The 20903-nt window shown below is 42.9% G+C and overlaps 2 protein-coding genes across 3 annotated transcripts; one reads left to right on the forward strand and one right to left on the reverse strand.

Moving 5' to 3' along the window:
- Positions 1-234: 234 nt before the first annotated feature.
- On the reverse strand, positions 235-4385 carry clxn (calaxin). Its single transcript, XM_052065558.1, has 6 exons — positions 4121-4385; positions 3819-3977; positions 1538-1642; positions 1308-1456; positions 842-946; positions 235-765 (listed from the first exon to the last, which is right to left on the reverse strand). The coding sequence occupies exons 1-6, from the start codon at positions 4197-4199 to the stop codon at positions 715-717; spliced, it is 648 nt and encodes a 215-aa protein (XP_051921518.1). The 5' UTR covers positions 4200-4385; the 3' UTR covers positions 235-714.
- Positions 4386-6291: 1906 nt separating this feature from the next.
- has1 (hyaluronan synthase 1) lies at positions 6292-12075 on the forward strand. 2 transcript variants are annotated; one of them, XM_052065476.1, is made up of 5 exons: positions 6292-6742; positions 7361-8051; positions 9031-9256; positions 9336-9468; positions 10417-12075. In XM_052065476.1, exons 2-5 carry the CDS (start codon positions 7374-7376, stop codon positions 11090-11092), a joined length of 1713 nt encoding a protein of 570 aa, XP_051921436.1. In that variant the 5' UTR covers positions 6292-6742; positions 7361-7373; the 3' UTR covers positions 11093-12075. The 2 variants fall into 2 exon arrangements, with proteins under 2 accessions (XP_051921436.1, XP_051921437.1); XM_052065477.1 differs by having other exon boundaries at positions 6292-6706.
- Positions 12076-20903: the final 8828 nt, after the last annotated feature.

Consider the following 20903-nt stretch of genomic DNA (forward strand, 5'->3'; position numbering starts at 1 on the left):
CGAACGAAAAGAAAAATAAAGTAGATACAAGAGCGCGTGAGTTTGTAAAAAGGAATCAGAGCCTTCACTATCGTCGCTCACGTCTATCGTTAATTTTTTTTTCTCCTGGCATTCCAGATTCCCATTCTTTGCCAGTGCCATCGGTGAATTGTACATAAAACAAACTTTGAATGAGAATAATAAAAATAAAAACAATGTAAGGTACCAGCTGTGATCGCAAGCTACAATTGCAGACTTCTGACCGTGGACAACTTCCGGTGAGAAAGGTCACGAGCCGCCGTAGGTTAAAGGTGACCTGCTTTGTTATACAGTATTTTTTAAATACTTTTTTTGTGAAAGTGAAACTGAGAAGTTGCTTAGGGTGTAGTATGCACTAACACACAAATATAACACACACAGACACACACTTTTTTTTTTTTAATCCATTTTCCCCTCGACCTACCCCGATTGACTTGGCACCAGTTCGCGGGGTACCGGTCCCAAGTCAATCGACTGGTTGGGCACCCCTGCTCTAAATTGTCCGTAGGTGTGAATGTCAATGGGCATGGCTATGTGCCAAGCCATTGATTGGTTGCCAATCATTCCAGTGTGCTTTCTGCTTCTTGCCCAACGTAAGCTGGAATGGGCTCCAGCTCACCTGCAACCTGAATGAGGACAAGCGCCGTAGAAAATGGATGTTGCACCAGTAAAAGCAGCGATATTTGAAAGACCGCCTCATCCTTGCACTTGACTCTGAAAAACACGCTGCTGAAAAGTCTCAATCCTCTGTAAAAAGAGAGAAAACGTCTTCAGTGTAAGAAGGTCTTTTGGGTGAAGATGCTTGACAAGTGATCGAACGCACCGTGGTGCTGGGGAGACACGTTCCAAAAGCCTCAAGCACGTGGTTCACCTCTTTCACCGAATTTGTAAAATCGTCCAAAGACAGCCTGTCGTCGTGGTCGTGATCCTGAGAATGGTGATGACATAGGAGCAATGGAATTTTGATTTAAAGATCTTTTCCTCCTTGTGGAGGATACCATGAACTTAAAACAAATGTAGTGATTTTTTTTTTTATTTAACGTGCATAAGCGGCGATCAATGGGGGGGGGGGGGTGAATAAGTGGGGGTTTCCGCTAATAACGGAATAAATTCCTCCCAAAATTCTCTGAATGTATAAATCCGTGAATGCTCAACCACGACTATGTGAGGGTCCACCATCCAGTGGTAACTTTTTCTGGTGAACTTAGTTTGCCCGTCTTTATCTATAGAATTAAAATGTCCACCAGTTCAGTATTTCTGTCCTTTTTTCTGTTCAGTAGGATACACACCATCCTCTTGAGTGTGATCTCCACCAGGTCTTTGATACCATCGTAAGGGTCCTCCTCCCCAGGTAGTCTGAGACTGTACCTCAGCATTTGTAACATCTCCTCCCTGGTGATGTACTTGTCAGCATTCAAGTCGTACACGTGAAAGCAGTCTACAGGAATGATGGAGCACGGGAGAGAAAAGAGTCCTAGTGAGAGAAGTTCTCCTTGGTATTGTATGCTTTCGGACTTACATTTTATTCTTTCGTCCAAGGTGCCCCGAAGAACAACCGATAGTCCCTCAATCCACTCTTTCAAGCTGACCAAGCCGTCATTGTCTTTGTCAAATGTCCGGAACACTGCAGGATGAGCAACGGTCACGTCAAGTATGAGGTTACAGTGCTCATTCGTTCCCGGTTAGCATATTTTATGTCACAATAGATTGACACATTTGGCTTATATTACAGGTGGCGTGGAGGAGCCCCAAAAAATACAGTAATGTGTCCAAATCTAAAGGCTGTCATTCATTTGAGTCAGTCGCATGGAGATTTGCCAAGGCTGAGCTGATGACATGTTCAAATTGTGGGACTGTGTTTGTGATTGCCTGCTCAATGTGTAAAGCGCGTTGCGATATCGTCTATTGTAATTCGGTATTATACTTATAAAATGTACTGAAAGTTTTACTCAAGCACCAATATGGGATTCCATGAGAAGAAATTATTTTCTTTACACCATTATCCAGATCCTCGGCAAAATTGAACAGGTTCTTCCTCTGTGGGTGATCATGACATAACGTAAAAAGATCAATAAAGGTCAAATATGGTTGGTATGCTGATTGATTGAGGTTTGAGGGTCTTTCATGGAGAAAAGAGGGACAGCAGCGTAAACCAGGAATCTCTGCGACAACGGCGCAACAACTTTGCACATTGTTTGGAACTGTGCGTCCCGTGGGAAAATTATACGTCTAGGACGCTGGACGCAGAGGTAACGAGATGGCTGAATCTCTAAACATTCTCTGAGTACTACTATTATTACCACTACCGCTAATACTACATTAATTAATACCTTCAACTTCACAATGATGATAATAAATAAGTAAATCAACCATGATTTAAAACTATGTATTATCAATATTCATTCTTCCAAATATGAGAAAGCATTCAGGAAACATAACTGGAATCGAGCAAAAGGACTCCAAATCCCAACGGCCAAACCCGGAAGTGAACTGCCGACATTATTGACTCCAGCTGTAACGCAAATTATTTGGTTCAAACAAACATTCTAGTGCGACCGCACAAACGTGACGACTGTGCAAAAATAACTCAATAAAAGACACCACTGTTAAAGAAAGGCGTTACAGGCTATTTCAACTGCCGATCGCGAACGCAACAAACCGTGATTGAAACGAACTGTGATGCCACTCTTTATACGTTGCGCTAACTGCTACCTGTCAGTGGCAGACATGCCCCTCTCAAAGCGCCAAAGTTAGTACATCAATATGGGTTTCCTTGGTTAGGATTAAATTGTCCTTCGTGAATTTTGCGGTCCTTGTAAAAGATATTCGAGGCTCTAATTTCTCATTGTGTCCGAGGACCGACGATCCAAGGCTAAGGCCAAAGACTTGACTCCGAGGCCAAGGCCGAGGACCAAGGACCGCCCCTCGGTCCAAGGACCGCCCCCCGGTACTCGAGCCGGTCCCCGAGGCTAACGACCGGCTCGTGGAACAGATCTCTGGTATGAGAACAATGAAAGTTAATTAGAGAGAAACTATACCTATACACCTGATGTTATCAAAACAAGTACAGTCTATAAACAACTCTAAAAACGTTTTTAGACGTGATTCGATTTAAGAGCATTTACTTTAGTAAATTCGTTCTGTACTTGTACAATACTTTTCCTGGTCTTTTTTTTGTTACACAAGCTTCTACTGTATTTCTACTGCAGTACACATTGTGAGTACTATTACCAATTCAATAATAGCGTGACTTTATATACAGTGAATATAAAAAGTCCACACACCTCTGTTCAAATACCTGGTTTCATAATATAAAACGATAAGGTAAATCAAAACATATTCAACCATTAAAGTGATTTAAAGCCTTCATAATTCAATTGAAATTGTTTTTTCGAGAAGTGAACAAAAAATAAACAACTGAGATGATATGGTTGCGCAAGTGTGCACACCCTCGCATGGAGGATAGCTGTGTTGAGAATTACCGTCACTAATAACATTCAAACTCATCTTAAATGGGAGTGAGCACGTGCTATGGTCTACTGACTTTCCATGGTACCCAAGGTTTCTCAGTGTTGAAAGGTCTCATTTAGGAAAAGGGTACCCCGATATTTCCATGGCAATAAATATACATAATGAAGGCAAGTCGTCACGTGGCGAAAGTACGGCACAACTATATCACCACGAACTGGACGTGCCTATTCATGTTGATGCAAGCTGTTTAATTTTTCACCCAAAAAACTAGCAGCTGAATATTTGTGTGTAGAGCTTTTGTATCCACTGTATGTGATAGAGTGCTGTACCCCCATCCATGATGGTGTCGTTTGTGAGTCCAAAGGCGTTGTGCAGGAAGCTTCTTAACTTCCATCTGTCCAAGCCGCCGACTGACCTTGCAGAACTCGCCGGCTCCTCTAATAAGGCATGGAACTCTCTGATGAGGCACTCAACTTCTCTTTTATTGACTAGGCCCAGTAAAACAAGAACAAGGACAAATGAGCGCATCATCATGACAAAAGTTGCCCAATGGTGAAACACTCCAAGCCTAGTTTCCAAATAAATAAAACAAAAATAATAATCGTAATAATAAAGAGCGAATCATACTCACAGTGGATCGGTTTCTTGCAAATGCTTTCCGCGAGGTTTTGTAACATCCTTTTGGACATTTTGGACCTTACGGGCAACATGTTGGTCACTGTACTTCTGGAGCGCGAGGTGAAGTTGACGTGTTGTTACCATAGCAACCGCCCAGCTCTGACTTGCGCTTCACTGGAGAGGGCGTGCGTTGACAAAATTCACAGCAACGGAATTATATCGCCTCGTTTCTTTCCTTGCGCCAAGGCCATTGTTTAACAGAGTTATGCGCAATCGACCTTACATCTGGAGCTGAGCAAAGTACGGCCTGCCCAGTTTTACAATGCGGCCCAAGAAAGCTCTTTAAACCTGTTAACAGTTCTTGCGTTCATTTAGTCATGGGGAATAAACTGTATTAATTTGTTGTTTATGTATTGTCTGATTCATTTTTCTCCTAAAATTATTTGCTAATTGAATGTGTTTCACAAAAAAAATATTCGTCAAATAAACCATTTCATATGTACGTTTACTGTATTTGTTTCTTTGATATAATTATCTGCAGTTCAATTAATTGTCACTAACACATTTTAAAAATAACAATGCACTACGCTTTAAAAGTCCTCTAAAAATTAACCATGGTCTATCTGAATGTCGTCGAAGTTATTGTGTGTGTGTGTGTGTGTGTGTGTGTGTGTGTGTGTGTGTGTGCGTCAGCCAAAAAAAAACAACCCACCCCTCACGCAGAAAAAAAACCCTGCAGTTTTTAGACTAAAAATGCCATGTTTTCCATTGAATAGTCATTCAAGAATGCAGTCATCTTGTTGAAAGTTGACTTTAAAAGAAACGTCATCCTCCAACATCATCATCTGTAAAGTCCATTCGAGCACATAAACAGATCCCAAAGAGAAAGGTCAGAATAATAACACATTTAACTGACCTCCTCTCATTTGCTCATGGACTGGCCCAGCTGCTTCACATGACATCAGCTGCCTGGTGACTTTTTCTATTTGTGCCTGTCATGGAGTGTGTGCTGCATACGCTGATGGCTCAAGCAGCTCGTGCGGTTAAGGAAGGGTGTGGACTTTCATGAGAGCTCAACAGATTGTCTTGTAAAAAGAACAGAAAATGTTTCAGGCAGTCGTGCGGAAGGCCATTTTTCCCTAGAGGGCCATGTGAATAACATGATGCGATGAGGGAACACGGTCCCCCAAAACATGCATGTTACTGTTAGATGAGGCATGTTTGGCACATAAATTGATAGGTACGTGAGCTCGGTTGTTGTGTCGCTGTGATCTTTTCTCCTGGCTCCGCATCTCTATGACACACGTTTAATTTCGTTGTGTCAGTTCATTAAAATTAAGAAGAAGAAAAAAGGAACCAAGAAAAATCCTCTCATCGTGCGATTTAAGTGGAAGGGCTCATCTGTGAAAGAGCGCCAAAGGAAATGGAGGACAGTAGACAGACCAGAAGGCTGAGTTGGAGGTGGGATAGTTCAAGATTCTGAATGTTTGGAGACAACGCTAGAGGCCAGATGGAGACTCATAGGCACCAGCAGGCCTACGAAACACGCGAGGAGAAACGGATTGGAAAAGGGATGGATGGATGTGGATTGGGCAACTACGTAAATTCTTCGGCACGTGATGTTATTTTCTGTCTACAGCAAGTGACAAAATTGCCGCCCTTGAGATGAATAAAAACGGGGCGATTTTGCTGCTGAATTCATACCCCATCGACGCAATATAAATCCGAATCCTGTGTTTAGACTACAGTGGAGGCAAAAACAACATGTTGCAAAGAAAAAAATGATGCGGCTTCCCCCTGAAGAAAATCATTGGAATCAATTCATTTACTTTTACTAGACTTTAGTTAGATAAGTATCTGCTTCTCCATAAATACAGACTGTACGCTGTGTCAGCACGATTGCTACACTTGGCCAAAGGGGGGGGGGGAAGCAATTTTATATGGGTAGTGTAAGAAAACGGCCAGCAGAGGACGGCATCTGGTTTGGATAGGAAAACACTTGGATCCCCGCGACCCGTGAGGATCAGAAAATTGTTCGATGGATGGAACCCAAAATTGCTTTTGTGTTAACTTTAAAAGGTCGAATGCTTTAAAAAGGAATGTATGAATGAAAGTGAAACTACAAAGGGTGGAGAGTATTCCAGTTTATGATTTTTAATGGGTTGCCATTTAATATCAGTGGCGGTGGTGGTGGGGGGTGAGTTCAAAGGTCTTGCCAGCTTGGCTGGGAAAGTTAAAGAGATAAAAAGCCCAGGCAGGACCGCGCAATACAAGTCAAGTGAGGTGTTTTTCTTCGCGGAATCAGAGGACGACAGACATGATGCATGGTGATGCTTGAGTAGGAAAAAAAAGAAGAAGAAAAAAAGGGCAACAAAGCAGCGCGTATGGGCGCGCTCTTCAGCCAAAGGGACCACCGCCTTGCACAGGCGCACTGACGCACGGCTGACTCAGGGGGAGCGCCGCTCAATCATCACTCACTCCTGGGCCGGCGCGCAGATGGCTCTCCACATCCAAGTCGGGAGCTTATAAAGTCAAAGTCCTTCACGACCGCGCACACGGGAGCTACGCGAGAGTGGATGCGTCAAGAGCGCAACGCCAGGTACAGCTCGATCCCCAAGGATCACTTTGCTTCTAGGTACGAGTTTTAACGATTGCAGAAAACAAATACTATTGATTTTCAATTTTGAATAGATTTGCTCTTAAAATTATGACGAAAAATACTAGAACAATTATGCACAGCATTTATTAAAAAAAGAACTATCAAGCAATATAAATCATCTTATTCATTGTGTGCAAATTAGTGTTTGCTCCAGTCATTTGTCCACCCTGCAGCATATCTACCAATAATAATAATAATTAAATCCAAAAATAATTGTTATACATATTATTATTATTTCTGTGATTGGCTGGCAAACGGCTTTGCCCGAAGACAGCTGAGATAGGCTCCAGCATGGCATTTGGAATTATTTTTAGCTGCCTTTTTTTTAAAATAGCCCCGGAATCAGGCGAGACAAAAAAACGATAATCTACTTGGCTTTGACAATTGTTATTCTAATGTTTGTGTGTATGATTTCAAATGAGGACGGCACAGACTTGGAGTAGGTCTGAGAGCCTGTTACTTTCGCAATGACTTTTCTTTTTAACAAGTCCTCATAAAACCACTCGCTGACTATGTTGGATGCTTTTCTTCTTTTCACGCTTGAACAGGTGCACTGACCTTCCATCTTATCCCGTGCGTGTGCTTTCTATATAGGTGAAGACACACAATGGAGCTGAAACCTCTCCTCAAGAAGCTGGGCTCAATACTCCGAGCCATCTTCACGTTTCTCTTTGCGCTGGTCGTTCTTGGTGTGATGGTGTGGGCCTACGTCGAAGGTTTCCAACTGGCCACCTCCTTGTACGGAATCATCTCCTTCGGCTTTTATGGCCTCCTGCTTTCACTCCACGTGCTGGTCCAGAGTTTTTTCGCCTTCATCGAGCAGGGGCAGATGAGGAACCGCAAAAAGCCATGCACCTTCACCAAGACCATCGGCTTCACCATCTCGGCCTACCAGGAGGACCCCGTCTACCTCAGAGAGTGCCTCAACTCTGTCCGGGCCCTCCAGTACCCATCTGAGCTGCTGCGCATCATTATGGTGGTAGACGGGAACAGCGACGATGACCGCTACATGATGGAGATGTTCAGGGAGGTGTTTGCCGACCAGGACCCAGCGTCTTATGTGTGGAACAACAATTACCACACGTGGGACCCCAATAAGGTGTCTCTCAATGAGGAGACCGGTGCTGTGAGCTTCTTCTTTGAAGGAGAGGACCCCCAACGAAAGGAAGTGGAGCACCTGATTCAGACCAAGAGCCATGTGTGCATCATGCAGAAATGGGGGGGCAAGCGGGAAGTGATGTACACTGCCTTTAAGGCCCTCGGATCATCAGTCGACTACATCCAGGTAAGTCGATTTCTTCTCTCACGCAGGTTCCCCACAGGATGTTGGACATTTTTTTTCAATATCCTCGATATGCAGAAGAAGGTTTATGTGATCGTTTGCTCTTTGCCCTCAGTAAGACAGTTCATTGCTGTCGTTGGATACCAACAAATGCTCCAACATTTATATGCTATTCTTGACATTTAGTTTAAGATCAATGCACTAGTATGCTCATTGCCCTCACTCGTAAGATAACTTTGCAAATCCAACTGGACAGCTACTTTGACTTTGACCTGACTTACAGTCAAGTATCACCTTGCATATTTATGATGAGGGCGACCTGAACTTTACCCAATAACGACATGCGACAGAGAAACCGCTAGAAGCTACTTATTTAGTGGCGGCTCAGGATATTTAAACACATAGCAAGACAAAACAAAACACAAAAAGATAAATTCAATCAAGAGTTTACGGACAAATGGGATATTGATCACAGTCAGTAGATTCAAACAAATTAGAAATGCCGGCACAATAATTCAGTGTTTAGTTTCCCCTTGAAGATGTGGAGAGATTGGGCAGCTTTAAGATGAGATTCAAGATGGTTCCAAATCGGTTGGGACATTGGATACAACAGTTTAGCAGATAGTTTTAAGCCTTCGCTTTTTCCCAGTGATAACGTTGTTACATCCCGTGTCATGTTCATAAAGAAAGGAGCGAATCGTTGTACTCATGAGGACAAAAGAGCGCACAAGTGTTGTATTTAAGCCATTCATTTTGTCTATCCTAAGCCCGCTATCTTAATGCTAACATCTAATGTTAAATGCTGTAGACAGGCTAATGGAAATTTGCGTACATGGTACGGTAGTCATAAACCTTAAAAAAAAGTGTTCCTTAATACAAATGGAGCAGCAACATATAAACAGAGCGTACAACAATAATGACAGGCAGACGGCATCAATTATATGTCATACATGCTCTAACAGTTTCCCATTCATCTGTACAGGTATGCGACTCGGACACCAAGCTGGACTCCCTGGCTACAGTGGAGCTGTGCAAGGTGCTGGAGAGTAACCCCAAGTACGGCGCAGTCGGCGGGGATGTGATGATCCTCAACATGAAGGACTCGTACATAAGCTTCATGAGCAGTCTTCGCTATTGGATGGCCTTCAACATAGAGCGGTCTTGTCAGTCTTTTTTCAACTGCGTCTCCTGCATAAGTGGACCCTTGGGTATGTTTATTTCTGGAGCGAGATTGACACGATTCCAATCTGCAGCCATAAGTATAAACGTGTCGCTTTTCTGTTTTAGGGCTCTACAGGAATGATCTGCTTCAGGCATTTCTGGAATCTTGGTACAATCAGAAATTTTTAGGGACTCACTGCACTTTTGGCGATGACAGACATCTTACCAACCGTATGCTGAGCATGGGATACGCCACAAAGTAAGAATCAATATATCGCGCTGCCGTAATTGCACAAGATCACCGCCAGTGGTTTTTCGTGACAGTAAGGTTGGCCACATGCCTTAATGATATCGATATCAGACGCCAATCTGTGTACCACACTGATTTGTGATTCAATATAAAACTTTATTTCTGAAAGAAAATATTCGCTGTCAAGCCATTGAATTGCTTCAGTGAATTTTCCTGATCAGGTCAACCGTTTGTTAGTCAGAATTTGTGTCGTGTCATTTGTACCCAGCAGGCCAGGCAATTCCACTGTTTGATTGGCAAAGGTTGTGGCACATGGCATTCTGTCGGGAGCAATGGGAAGTGGGACATACACGGCAACATTACATTTAAGGCAAATTTTGTTTCTCCAAATGAAGGAAACAATTATAGGAAAGCAAAATAGTAAATAGCTGGCGACCAGTCCAGGGTGCATCCCGCCTCTGGGCCAAAGTCAGCTGGCAAAGGCTCCAACTCAGTTGTGACCCTAATGAGGATGAATGCTATTGAAAATGGATGGAACGATGAGAATTTGAAACTTCTGGCCAAGGTCAGCTGTTTCCCATGACCATGAAGAGGAAAACACATTTAGAAACTGGAAGCAGCATAATTAACAGTTGATTTGTGTCAGCAGGCCCTCATTCTATAAAGACGTCACTCCTCTGTATTAAATATAAAAGCCATACAATAGTAGTTGGTGGCCGAGTGCGTAACATCAAGAGCTCTGACTCCAGCTCAGGTTGCCCTGCCTGGTTAATTCAACCTTGCCATTTTCTCAGTGCTCCTTGTGAGTGTATTCATTTTGTATTTGTGTGTTTGACTGTCTCAAGCAATAAACCTATTGACAGTGCGTCGGGAAGGACCGCTCTTTCATTTTATTCCGGCTGGCAGCGTATCTGAAGCTTCTAACGTGGAGTCTCCACTGATCTTTTTCCTTTCCAGATACACATCTCGCTCCAAATGCTACACAGAGACGCCAGCTCAATTTCTGCGCTGGCTCAACCAGCAGACCCGCTGGACAAAGTCCTATTTCCGCGAGTGGCTCTTCAATGCCATGTGGTGGCACAAGCACCACCTGTGGATGACATACGAGTCCATCGTGTCGGGGGTGTTCCCCTTCTTCGTCACGGCCACCATCATCCAGCTGTTCTGGACGGGCACGTTGTGGGATATCCTGTGGGTACTGTGCTGCATCCAGCTGATCGGGCTGGTGAAAGCGGCGTACGCCTGCATCCTGCGCAGGGACCTGGTGATGGTGTTCATGTCCCTCTACTCGGCTTTGTACATGACCAGCCTGCTGCCGGCAAAGTATTTCGCCATCCTCACCATGAACAAGAGCAGCTGGGGGACGTCGGGCCGGCGGAAGATTGTGGGGAACTACATGCCCCTGCTGCCGCTGTCAGTGTGGGCAGCCATTCTATTATCAGGACTGGGTTACACAATCTACAGAGAAAGTCAAATGGACTGGTTCACTGATGCCAAGAAAATGGAAACGGACTTTCTTATCTTTGGCTGCGTGGTCTACTTGTGTTACTGGCTGATCATGATGGTTTTATACTGGGTGTGGTTCCGCAGGTCATGCCGGCCACGTGCTAAAAGTTACAAGTTGAATGTGTAGGTCCAGAGCGCCCAGTGACATCCCGGCGAGTTAATTTATTATACGTCTGCTATTTTAAATTAATTAATTTATTTTGTCACCCATCTCAGGACAACAAGGGGGCTTTTCATGCAGCTGCTAAACCAACCAAGAGAAAAAAAAGGAAGTATTAATTAGTGAAAGGAGCAGAACATACTTTGACACAAACATGTCGTTGCACATGGAAATGAAACTGTACTGAGGGCTTTTGGCCTATCCTATGCACATAAATAAGAGAGACATATTCCTTACATCAAAAGATTATAGAAATGCTGTACATAACAGGATCCTGGGTATTGTGGGTTGTGGAAATATTTATAAGAAATACGTGGTTGTACATATGTGAATAGCCGTAAAAACAAAACCACTTTTCACCACTTTTGTTGTTGCACTGGAGTTCTGAGGAGACTTTTTCTGCAGGGTTGCACACTTGAAAAAAGGACAACATGTGTCCACATATGTATGTATGTATGCATGTATGTTTCAAAAGGACCCTTGCTTTGGGATCCCCTTTGTCAAAATCGTTGCATTTGTGATGTGAGAAAAAGGGAGTCCACTTGGCTTCCAGAGACCTTCACGGAAGCTTCTGAGCCAAAACATTGAGTTCCTGATAAGAGACCACTCCCACGTTCTGAGGGACCAACATCGTTTTTTCCCATTTGTTCAAAAAAGCAGGTATCAGGCGTTCACCGCCGACCGCATGAAAATAAAACAATTTTACCTGCCTGCATTGAGACTTCACTTTACGAAGGGCAAACATCATATTCAAACAGCGACATTCCTGCTGTTATTTACCGAAATGATGTAGGAGTATCGACGTCCACTCACATGTGTGAAGTACAAATGTATCAGCATTGTTGTTGTTGTCGTCGTTTTTACATGAATAATAAAGCCTTTGCGATGGATTGATGTCGTCACGTGAAGAGACAATGTGAACAAATAAATATTTTTCTAATTTGAAACTTCAGTTGTTTTTGTATCCAAAAATGTAAAAATCACACACCTAAAGCCAGAGAGCTCCACAGCGACACCGTTAATTCATTCACTCCCAAAGACGTTTTTAAATGTCTTTTCAGACTAGGCTGGTACTGAATGAGTTAAGCATTTGTTATGAAACTGGACAGACTTTTCTGGAAAATTTCACCCAATAATTTTGTCCCAGCGTATATTAACAACACATCCATTTACAGCAGGCTATTATACTGGAAATCATAAGCACATTGTTGAAACTTACAGTATTTTACTGGATCACTGCTGCCAGTAAAATATGGTAATTTTGACCGTAACAAGTTATCTATCCAGTGTAGCTATAGCTGGCAAGACTTGATACAGTTTTAACAAGTAAATATTTCATAAATCTATAGGATATGGACATAGAGTAGATTTAAAAAAAACCAAATAGATGGGTTGAACATAAAGGCTACATTTTTTTCCAACTAGAGAGCAGTCGAGATAGCGAGCGAATAAAGTGTTCCCAAACTTGGAAAAAAGATAAAACTGCTTAGCTTGCCAGGTAGACCGAGATAGATTACGAACGGCGAAAGAGTTTTCTGACCTTTTTTTTAAAAAACGCGATGAAAGATAACATGTTCAGGGGCACATCAGCCATATCTTGTACTGTATTTTTCAGTAGGGTGGCCAGGATGACACAGTATCTCACTGAGAAGTCAAAGAGCGCACAACATCATGATTTATCATACCAACCTTACCCAAAACTGTACACTCATAAGCAAGAACAAGTTTTAGGCCAGGTACACACTGCAGGTCTTAACGCTCAATTTGTATTTTTTGGTGAAATCAGATTTTTTTGTTTTGTTTTTTTTCTGAGGGGGGGGGCTGTATGCATTCACATTACACATTAAATGTGAGCTCGGGTCTACCTGGTGTGTGAATATATACGTCCCTGAAGTAACCCACATGTGCCGAAGAAGAGAAGATGTATATCACAATGTAGCACTTGTGGAAGTAAGTAGGGTCTAATCTTTTCATCATCTAATATCTACAGAGGAGTGACGATAGAGGAAGAAAACATTTTTTGGGATGACATCATGTCATCGCCGCATGTAGTAAATAAACCGTCTGTCTGTGTGAGTGGATTACTCCTCTCACCACAAATGTTAACTTTATGCTTCAAGTTTCAAGTGGGAATAAATTAAAGGAATATGTAAACTTCAATCATACTGTTACTCAAAACAACTTCGCAGATTCACGTACATTCAAACTATCAATATCCCTCCGAAGCGCTTCCTCTCCGCCACCTGCCTGTGGCGAAGTGCAGCTTGATCTTTCAGTGATGTCTAGGTTTGATAAATGTGACCTACCTGTTCAGAATGCAGTTGTATTGACATAAATCTGATACAAATCTGATTGAGAATCACAGAGGGAAGTGGCCCTGGTCGGATTTGGAAGAAAAAAAAATCAGAATTGAGCTTTCAACGTAGATGAAGCATAAGGCAACATTTTGCTGAGTTTAATTTACAAGATCATCCCATTTCTTTGCTAAGGCTTTGCTTTTGTGTACTTTTTTTTTCTTATGCACTGATTGGCATGCTAACAGTCAATCGGAATGAGTAAAGTATTGTCACAGACGCTTGACACTATTTTGGAAGTTCTGTGACCAATGGCTCATTAATTAAAATCAGATCTGAAAAGCACTTGTAATTTGGCTTTCTGGAGTTGCAGTCATGAGGAGATGAATGAGTTGGGGCAGAGTTTTAAGGAATCGAAAAATACTGCATCTGTGTCAAAATGGCATTCAAGTCATTGGTATTGAAGTTATCACTTATATATGTTACAGGTCGACTTTGACTTTTAGGTCCCTGTCCTGAACATCCGCTACTTAAAACAAAGAATGTAGTGTGAAGTTGGGGTCCTATTTCCCCCTGGAGTGATTAACAGCCCACAAGTGTCTTCTTTTGCGTCTCCCACCTCGGGAGAGTTCCTGAAGGCTGTCAAGCTCCCTTGGGGAGGAACTCTTATCTCGAGATTTTCACACAGCAGATATGGTCTGTACTTTGTCAAAATGCCAAGATCGGACTTTGCTCGACTTTCTTTGTCTCTGAATTTTACATAAGGGGAAGGACTGCCCGCCCCTAATTAATATATTATGCCTATGTATACGTGTGACTGTAGTTGCTCGGGGCTTCCTGATGAAATCTGAGACTCACAGGAGCCCGAATCGATTTGTGTTGTTTCACACTTGTGCCCTGAACGTTCAGTAAAACATCTTGCAAGAATTTCTCCATTTCCAGCCTCTGATTTTCGCACATCAACTCAGCCCGAATCAAACGAACACACGAAGGACCTGGGGAAGTGGAGAACGGTGAAGGGATCCTGCCGTGTCCACAACAACACGCTTCCCCCTGCTTGATCTCCTCCAACAATAATTTTTTGTTTAAATACATTTTTAATGAACAGACCCATAATTTTTTTTCCATCTGAATCGGAATCAAATTGAGAATGAGGAAAAACAGATAATGCCACAATCACAAAGGGAAACACTACCAATAAAGTAATGCTATATTTAGACAGCTGCAGTCAGCATAAACAAGTAGGACAGAGTGGCATGGGTTTGGCGATAGTGTATTACGATTTCTTCAGAACTGTATCAAGGCCATTCCAACTAATGTGTGCCATTTGTATCACGAGGAAAACAAATATAGATGCAGATAAAATTCACTAGAAAATACATTTGTTTTCAATCAAGTTAAGTGACACAGTGATTTGTCAGCATATAAGGCGTACAATTAAGATAAACTAGCTAGAGCACTGGGGAAAAACAAAAACAAAACATTTGTTGCCTGTCTCCGGTTCCTAAAATTAGATATTACCATGAAATGTAATCATTTAAAGCCTTTATTGTTAGGGAGGGGCCAGCCAGGCAGCCTCCTCAGCCAGGGTGCTCTGCACCTCACACCTGAGACTCATCAGCTCATCACCCACCTGATGCCTATCTGCTCGTTTGGACTCTGTTGCCGTCTCCTGCAGCTTCTTGTTCCTTGTGCGGACATTTCCTCTTGGACTCCTCGTGCTTCTCCCCGAGTGATTTTGTGAAGACTCTTAAATAAACTACGGCAAGTGTTGGCTTCCACGATACCTGCCTGTTGACGTGCTATCGGGGTCACATCCAAACCCTAACATTTATTCTTTTATGATTCACACATTTGTGTTACGTCCTCTTTATCCACGCTTTATTTCAAAGAAGAAGAAGTACCACACGAACAAGTCAAGTCAACAGTATTTATAGAGCACTTTCAAACAGCCATCGCTGCATACAAAGTGCTGTACATGGAGGGATTTAACATACACAATAAACAGTAAGACGAATCGGTAATAAAGGCGGTAGAAAGCACCAAGCAGTAAAATCAGAACAAATCTAAGTCATGCTGAGTCGAACGCCAAAGAATACAAGTGAGTTTGTGAGAGGAGAGGTTTCATTTTGGCCAGCTGTCAAAGGTGAAAGAAGCAGGATTTGACAACGGCACCAATTTGCCGATCAAGTTTGAAATCACTGTCCAGTTTAAGGCCCAAGTTTGAGACTGTTGACTTAAGATAAGGAAACAGGGGGCCCAAGTCTACAGGATGGGATGTACAAGGGCCACTGGGACCAAACAATATCACCTCTGTCTTCTTTTCATTGAATAGATAGAAATACATAGAAAACACAGCTGTGCTATTTACAATGGATACAGGTTTCCACGTATGTTTGTTCAGCAGCCTGACAGCAGTCGGAAGGAACGAGCGGCGGTATCTCTCCTTCTTGCAGCGCCGCTGTAACAGTCTCTGGCTGAAGGAGCTACCCAGTGCTGTCAGGGCGGGCTGGAGAAGGTGGGAGGGACTGTCCATCATAGCTTTTATCTTAGTTAGCATCCTTCTGTTGCCCACCTCCTCCAGAGTGTCAAGGGAGCAGTCCAGGACAGAACTGGCCCTCCTGACCAGTCGCTCCAGTCTCTTTCTGTCCCGGGCTCCTCTGTAGGCCATGGGAAGGCTAAGAGTAAGGGGGCTGAATTAAAATCCCTACATTTGTTTTTGAGGCCATTTTAAAAACGTAATTCTTTGGCGGCCACTGGTCAGCACGTCGACCTCACAGTGCCGAGGTCGTGGGTTGGATCCGGGCTCCGGCCTTCCAGTGCGGAGTTTGCATGTTCTCCCCGGGCTTGCGTGAGTTTTCTCCAGGTACTCCGGTTTCCTCCCACATTCCAAAAACATGCGTAGCAGGCTGATTGAACACTCCAAATTATCCCGGGGTGTCGGTGTGAGCGCAGATTGTTGTTCCTTTCTGTGTACCCAGCGATTGGCTGGTAACTGGTTCAGGGTGTCCCCTGCCTACTGTCCAATGACAGCTGGGAACGGTTGACGTTGGGAAGTCTCATTACAATGACCCCAAAAAATTGAGTTGCTCGAGACGGGTGAAGACACACAGTTCAATGTCTGTATTTTCAGATATGATTGAAAAAAAGACAACGATTTCATTTTTTTCAGGGAGTGACAACAAGGAAATAGCATCGATTTGTTTGTGATAGTTAAGATAACGTTCGAGTTACTTAGAAGTGTGACTGCTATAAAAGGCTACTCACGTGCATATATTTGTACTTAGGAGTGGTGTTGTTAATCCTCTTTTTTCTAGAGAAGGAGCCATGAGTCAGAAGGCTGTATTTTTGGCCTCCTGTAACGCAGCTCACGGTCTTTAAAACTTCGAGGCTCACTTCGCTGAATCTTTGGTTGATGTGGAAATATTTATATTTGCAGAATGGCTCCCCGCAAAACCATCCATTCATCCATCCCTCCATTTTCTTATCCGTTTATTCTCATAAGGGTCGTGAGGCTTGCTGGAGTCTATCTCAGCCGTCTTCCAGCAGTAGGCGGCGGACACCCTGAACTGGTTGCCAGCCAGCCAATTGCAGTCCTCGCAAAACCATTTTTGATTAACACAAGGTAAATTTGGTTGGAAGGAGCAAGAGGTATAAAGTTGACTCAAAGACTGTTCGTAGGAGTATGACTTTGGTCTTAGATGACTGCGTTGGCTTGGGTCAAACCTCGTTTCAAATTGGTACGATTTCATGTAGACAATCAAAGCGCGATTCTTCAAAGCTTGAAAACGTGGTGCATTTTCAAATACTTTAATTTCACTGTTGACTCACATGTGATCTTTTTCTTTGGAAAAAGGCAATTTCTGATGTGGGCAGATCTCGATCTTATCTTGGAAAATTTGAAAAAAAAAAACAAAATACGGGGAAAACTTTGGAAAAGATCACACGTGATCTTTTCCAAAGACAAAGATCACACGTAAATGATGTCGAAATCTGCCAACATCAGAAATAAAGTGTTGCTTAGGGTGTAATGTTCCTCAAACATTTGTGTAGCTTTTGACTATTGAAATAAACTTTTGTTCCACACTCAAGTGTGTCCCTCATGGTTATGTCCAAGCTCTAAGGGTGATGGATGTATATATTCTGAATGTAGGTGTGGATGTGATAAATGATTAGTACGTGTGAGGCAAATGTTATGGAATGTGGCCTTTGCACGTGGGCAGCACAGCATCTTATGTGAAGAATTGAAAAAAAACTATTTGCGGAAAAACTTTCCAATTTGCTGTGACCTGGATAATTTTGCAGTCTTTCTGTGACACGCAAAGGGCGGCAACATATTGACCAACGTGGCTGAAATCGACTTCTTGCCGTGCAGTGCGAGGGGTGGTTCGGCAACAACTTTTTATGAGTGGCCGCCCGCCCGCTACAAGTTTTGTGGCGATTCAAACTTGAAATCGCAACATCATTGAGCAAAAATAAATATTCCTGTAAAAACACTGTTTTCATGTAGAAAAAAATACTTTTCTGGATTTTTAGCAAGAGCGAGACCCAGCAGGTGGCCACCGTGGTTCTGCCAATTTGTAGCAATAAAGTCGGGCGGGTTTATCATGACAATCGATGTAGAGGAATGTCGGAGAGTGACTACCTGGACAAGCGGAAGTTTTGCACAAACTATTGAGCGGTGAACACTGGCAAAATTGCCTATCACCAGAAGAGTAATCGCGGATGTGCCCGGAAAGCATGCGATCTCCGATTCTCAGCCAGACTCGTGGTCATCTACAATGATTAAGAAAGGGATCAGTGTTTGCTGATTGCATGTCCCTGACTGTTATATTCGACATTACAGTACATTACATAGTGCAGTATAATCGACGATTACCCCTTTTCCACCCACGGAAAATAAGGAAGCAGAAGTAGCTGAGCTCAGTTTCTGACGCCCCTGCTATTTTTGTATGTGTCATTGTTTTATAGTTCTCGCTAAATCTGATTTTCATTCAAATATTTACTCTAGTGCTCGTGTAGGTGGGTGACAGACCATGGTAAGTTCTGAACTACATACAAAGTTGGGGTATGTCAACACTGTAGAAACGGAACAAGAGGAGCCCCTTCAAACAGGGGGACTAAGTGTTATCTTATATAGATAGGTGCATCCACTCTATTGCGACCTGTCATCAACATTTCAGTCAGTGGGTGGAGCGTCATCCATTTCTACAAGCACATGCCTGAATAAAGGCCTCATCTCGAATGGATGCCTCCTTCAAATAAACACTTTACAATTCAGACGCTATGGCCACAATGCATCCGTGTTCCAAAGCACTGGCCCCCAAGCCTTTATTTGTACCACAGACCTGTTTCCTTTACAGACATAGTTTGACAGACCGGCAGGACTAATGACTAAATTCCTGTCTTTCTTGCTTGGGCTTAAATGAACCTGGTTTTCAAAACATATCTACTTTTACAATCTGATGATGAATATAATATTTTTTTTAATTCAGTCTGTCTGAAATGGCATGTGGTCCATTTTGGCTCTGGGGACCACTGATTGATAGAACTAAGTATTCAAGAGGCAAAATGGCTCAGCTGATCGTGGTCCTCTTCCTACCCGATGTTGTGGGTTAGACCCTCAGTATCTTGCTCAAGGGTACTCAATCGCCGGGGATTGAGCCAGCAACCTCAGGATTGGGAAATGACTACACTACCACTGAGCCATACCGCCCCATGACCACTCTGAAATGTCCTTCAGCAAGATACTGAACACCCATTTGCTCCTGACCTGATGCCTCATCGGGTAAAAGAGTGGACAGAATTCAAACGGTTCGAGTCCCTTGAAGGTAGACGAGCGATATCAGTGAAAGACCATTTAGCATAAATGTTCATGATAAGACAGAGGCTACTTCAGCTAACTTTGGGCAAGATGCTGAGTACCCCCTGGTCTGGCTATTTATAGGGAACATCGACCACAACCACCAAGTATTGTCACAATCACACCTATGGACAGTTAAGAGTCTTCAATGAAGCTTTTATACTTTTTTTCTGGAATGTGGGCGGAAGCTGGAGTTCAAAGAGGGGAAGCTCCAAATTGCCCAATACTAGACCAGCATGCTGCATTCCTGGCCACTAATAAGAAAACAGCTATTTAGGCTGGCAGAACTCCCATGGTTCTATCAGCTGTGTGAGGCATGTGGAGTATTCGATTCCAGTTTCCACTGATGTTTCTTTGCACCAGTGGTTCTTAACCTTGTCGGAGGTACCGAACACAAACTGTTTGTATGCACATTCATCGAATCCTTCATTAGTGGAAAAACAAACATAACTTTAAAAAAATTCCAGACATAAAAAAAAACGCATGTATTAAAAATAGTAAAAAGTAAATAACATTTCATGACATAAGTATTCGTTTTTTGTTGTTGTCGTTGTTTTACGACGTACTATCACGACAGTCACAAGTAGACGAGTGAGCAAACTAAATTTCCCACAACACTTATTGGACAAGCAATATAAAGAGATCATCTGCAGCCAGTGATGGCCAAGTGGCCGTGTCAGAGCTAATTGACATGTTGAGCCGGGTGTGTCTTAACCTCCATGGCAGAGGCTTCGTCGAACCCTTGAGACAATTCACCGAATCCCTAGGGTTCGATCAAACCCAGGTTAGGAACCAGTGCTTTGCACACTAAGGGTCACGAGTGACAGAATTTGCCACGGAGAAAGGCAGGAGATCACTTTTCACCAAGATGTAAGATGAGTTCAGAGTTAACGTTGACTAGATCACAGCTCTTGTGAAAAAACGTTTTCATCCGGACACTCGCTGAGTCAACGTCTCTGGTGGTTGTCAAAGCATTTGTAGTTTGGGAAAAGAAAACATTTTATCGTATGAGTAAAAGTTTCTGCATTTCCTAAAGGCTCACGCTGGCCTTGACTCATTCGCGATATATTGTGTTCAATGAGAGTTCTTGCTAAAGGCCGGCATCGCTTCCCTTTGAGGCTGTTTTCAATTAGGCTGTCCTCCCCCACCCTCTCTGGGCTTACCTCCCTCACTGACGTCAAGAAGGAGGAAGCTGCATGACTGGACTAATTCACGACGCATTAGAAGCATGAGTATGGACTTTCCCCATGCAGTTATTTAGAGGCTAATTGCATCTATTTCTTGAATTTAGCAAGTAGTCATCCTCTTTTCCAGACAACTGCGGTTAAGGTCAATACATAAAAGTGAGAAAATAACAAAACTGCCACACTTTTGATAGAGGCAACTGCTGTCAGATAGTGGCATGTGCAAAAACAAGTTGAATGGACCCCATTCCAACACAATCTGTTCCAAGAGGCTGTTTCAACTTTCTTTTGTTTGGATTTGTAATAGTGTTTTATAGTAATGATAATTTAAATAATCGATTGATCTGTCGATTTTTTTTCAGATTAATCGCTGAATAAGTTTTGAATTGTTTTTTTACATATTAATTTAAAAATATCTTTGCTGCGGTTCGATTCGG

Source organism: Hippocampus zosterae, chromosome 5 (assembly GCF_025434085.1).
Source record: "Hippocampus zosterae strain Florida chromosome 5, ASM2543408v3, whole genome shotgun sequence".
NCBI lineage: Eukaryota > Metazoa > Chordata > Actinopteri > Syngnathiformes > Syngnathidae > Hippocampus > Hippocampus zosterae.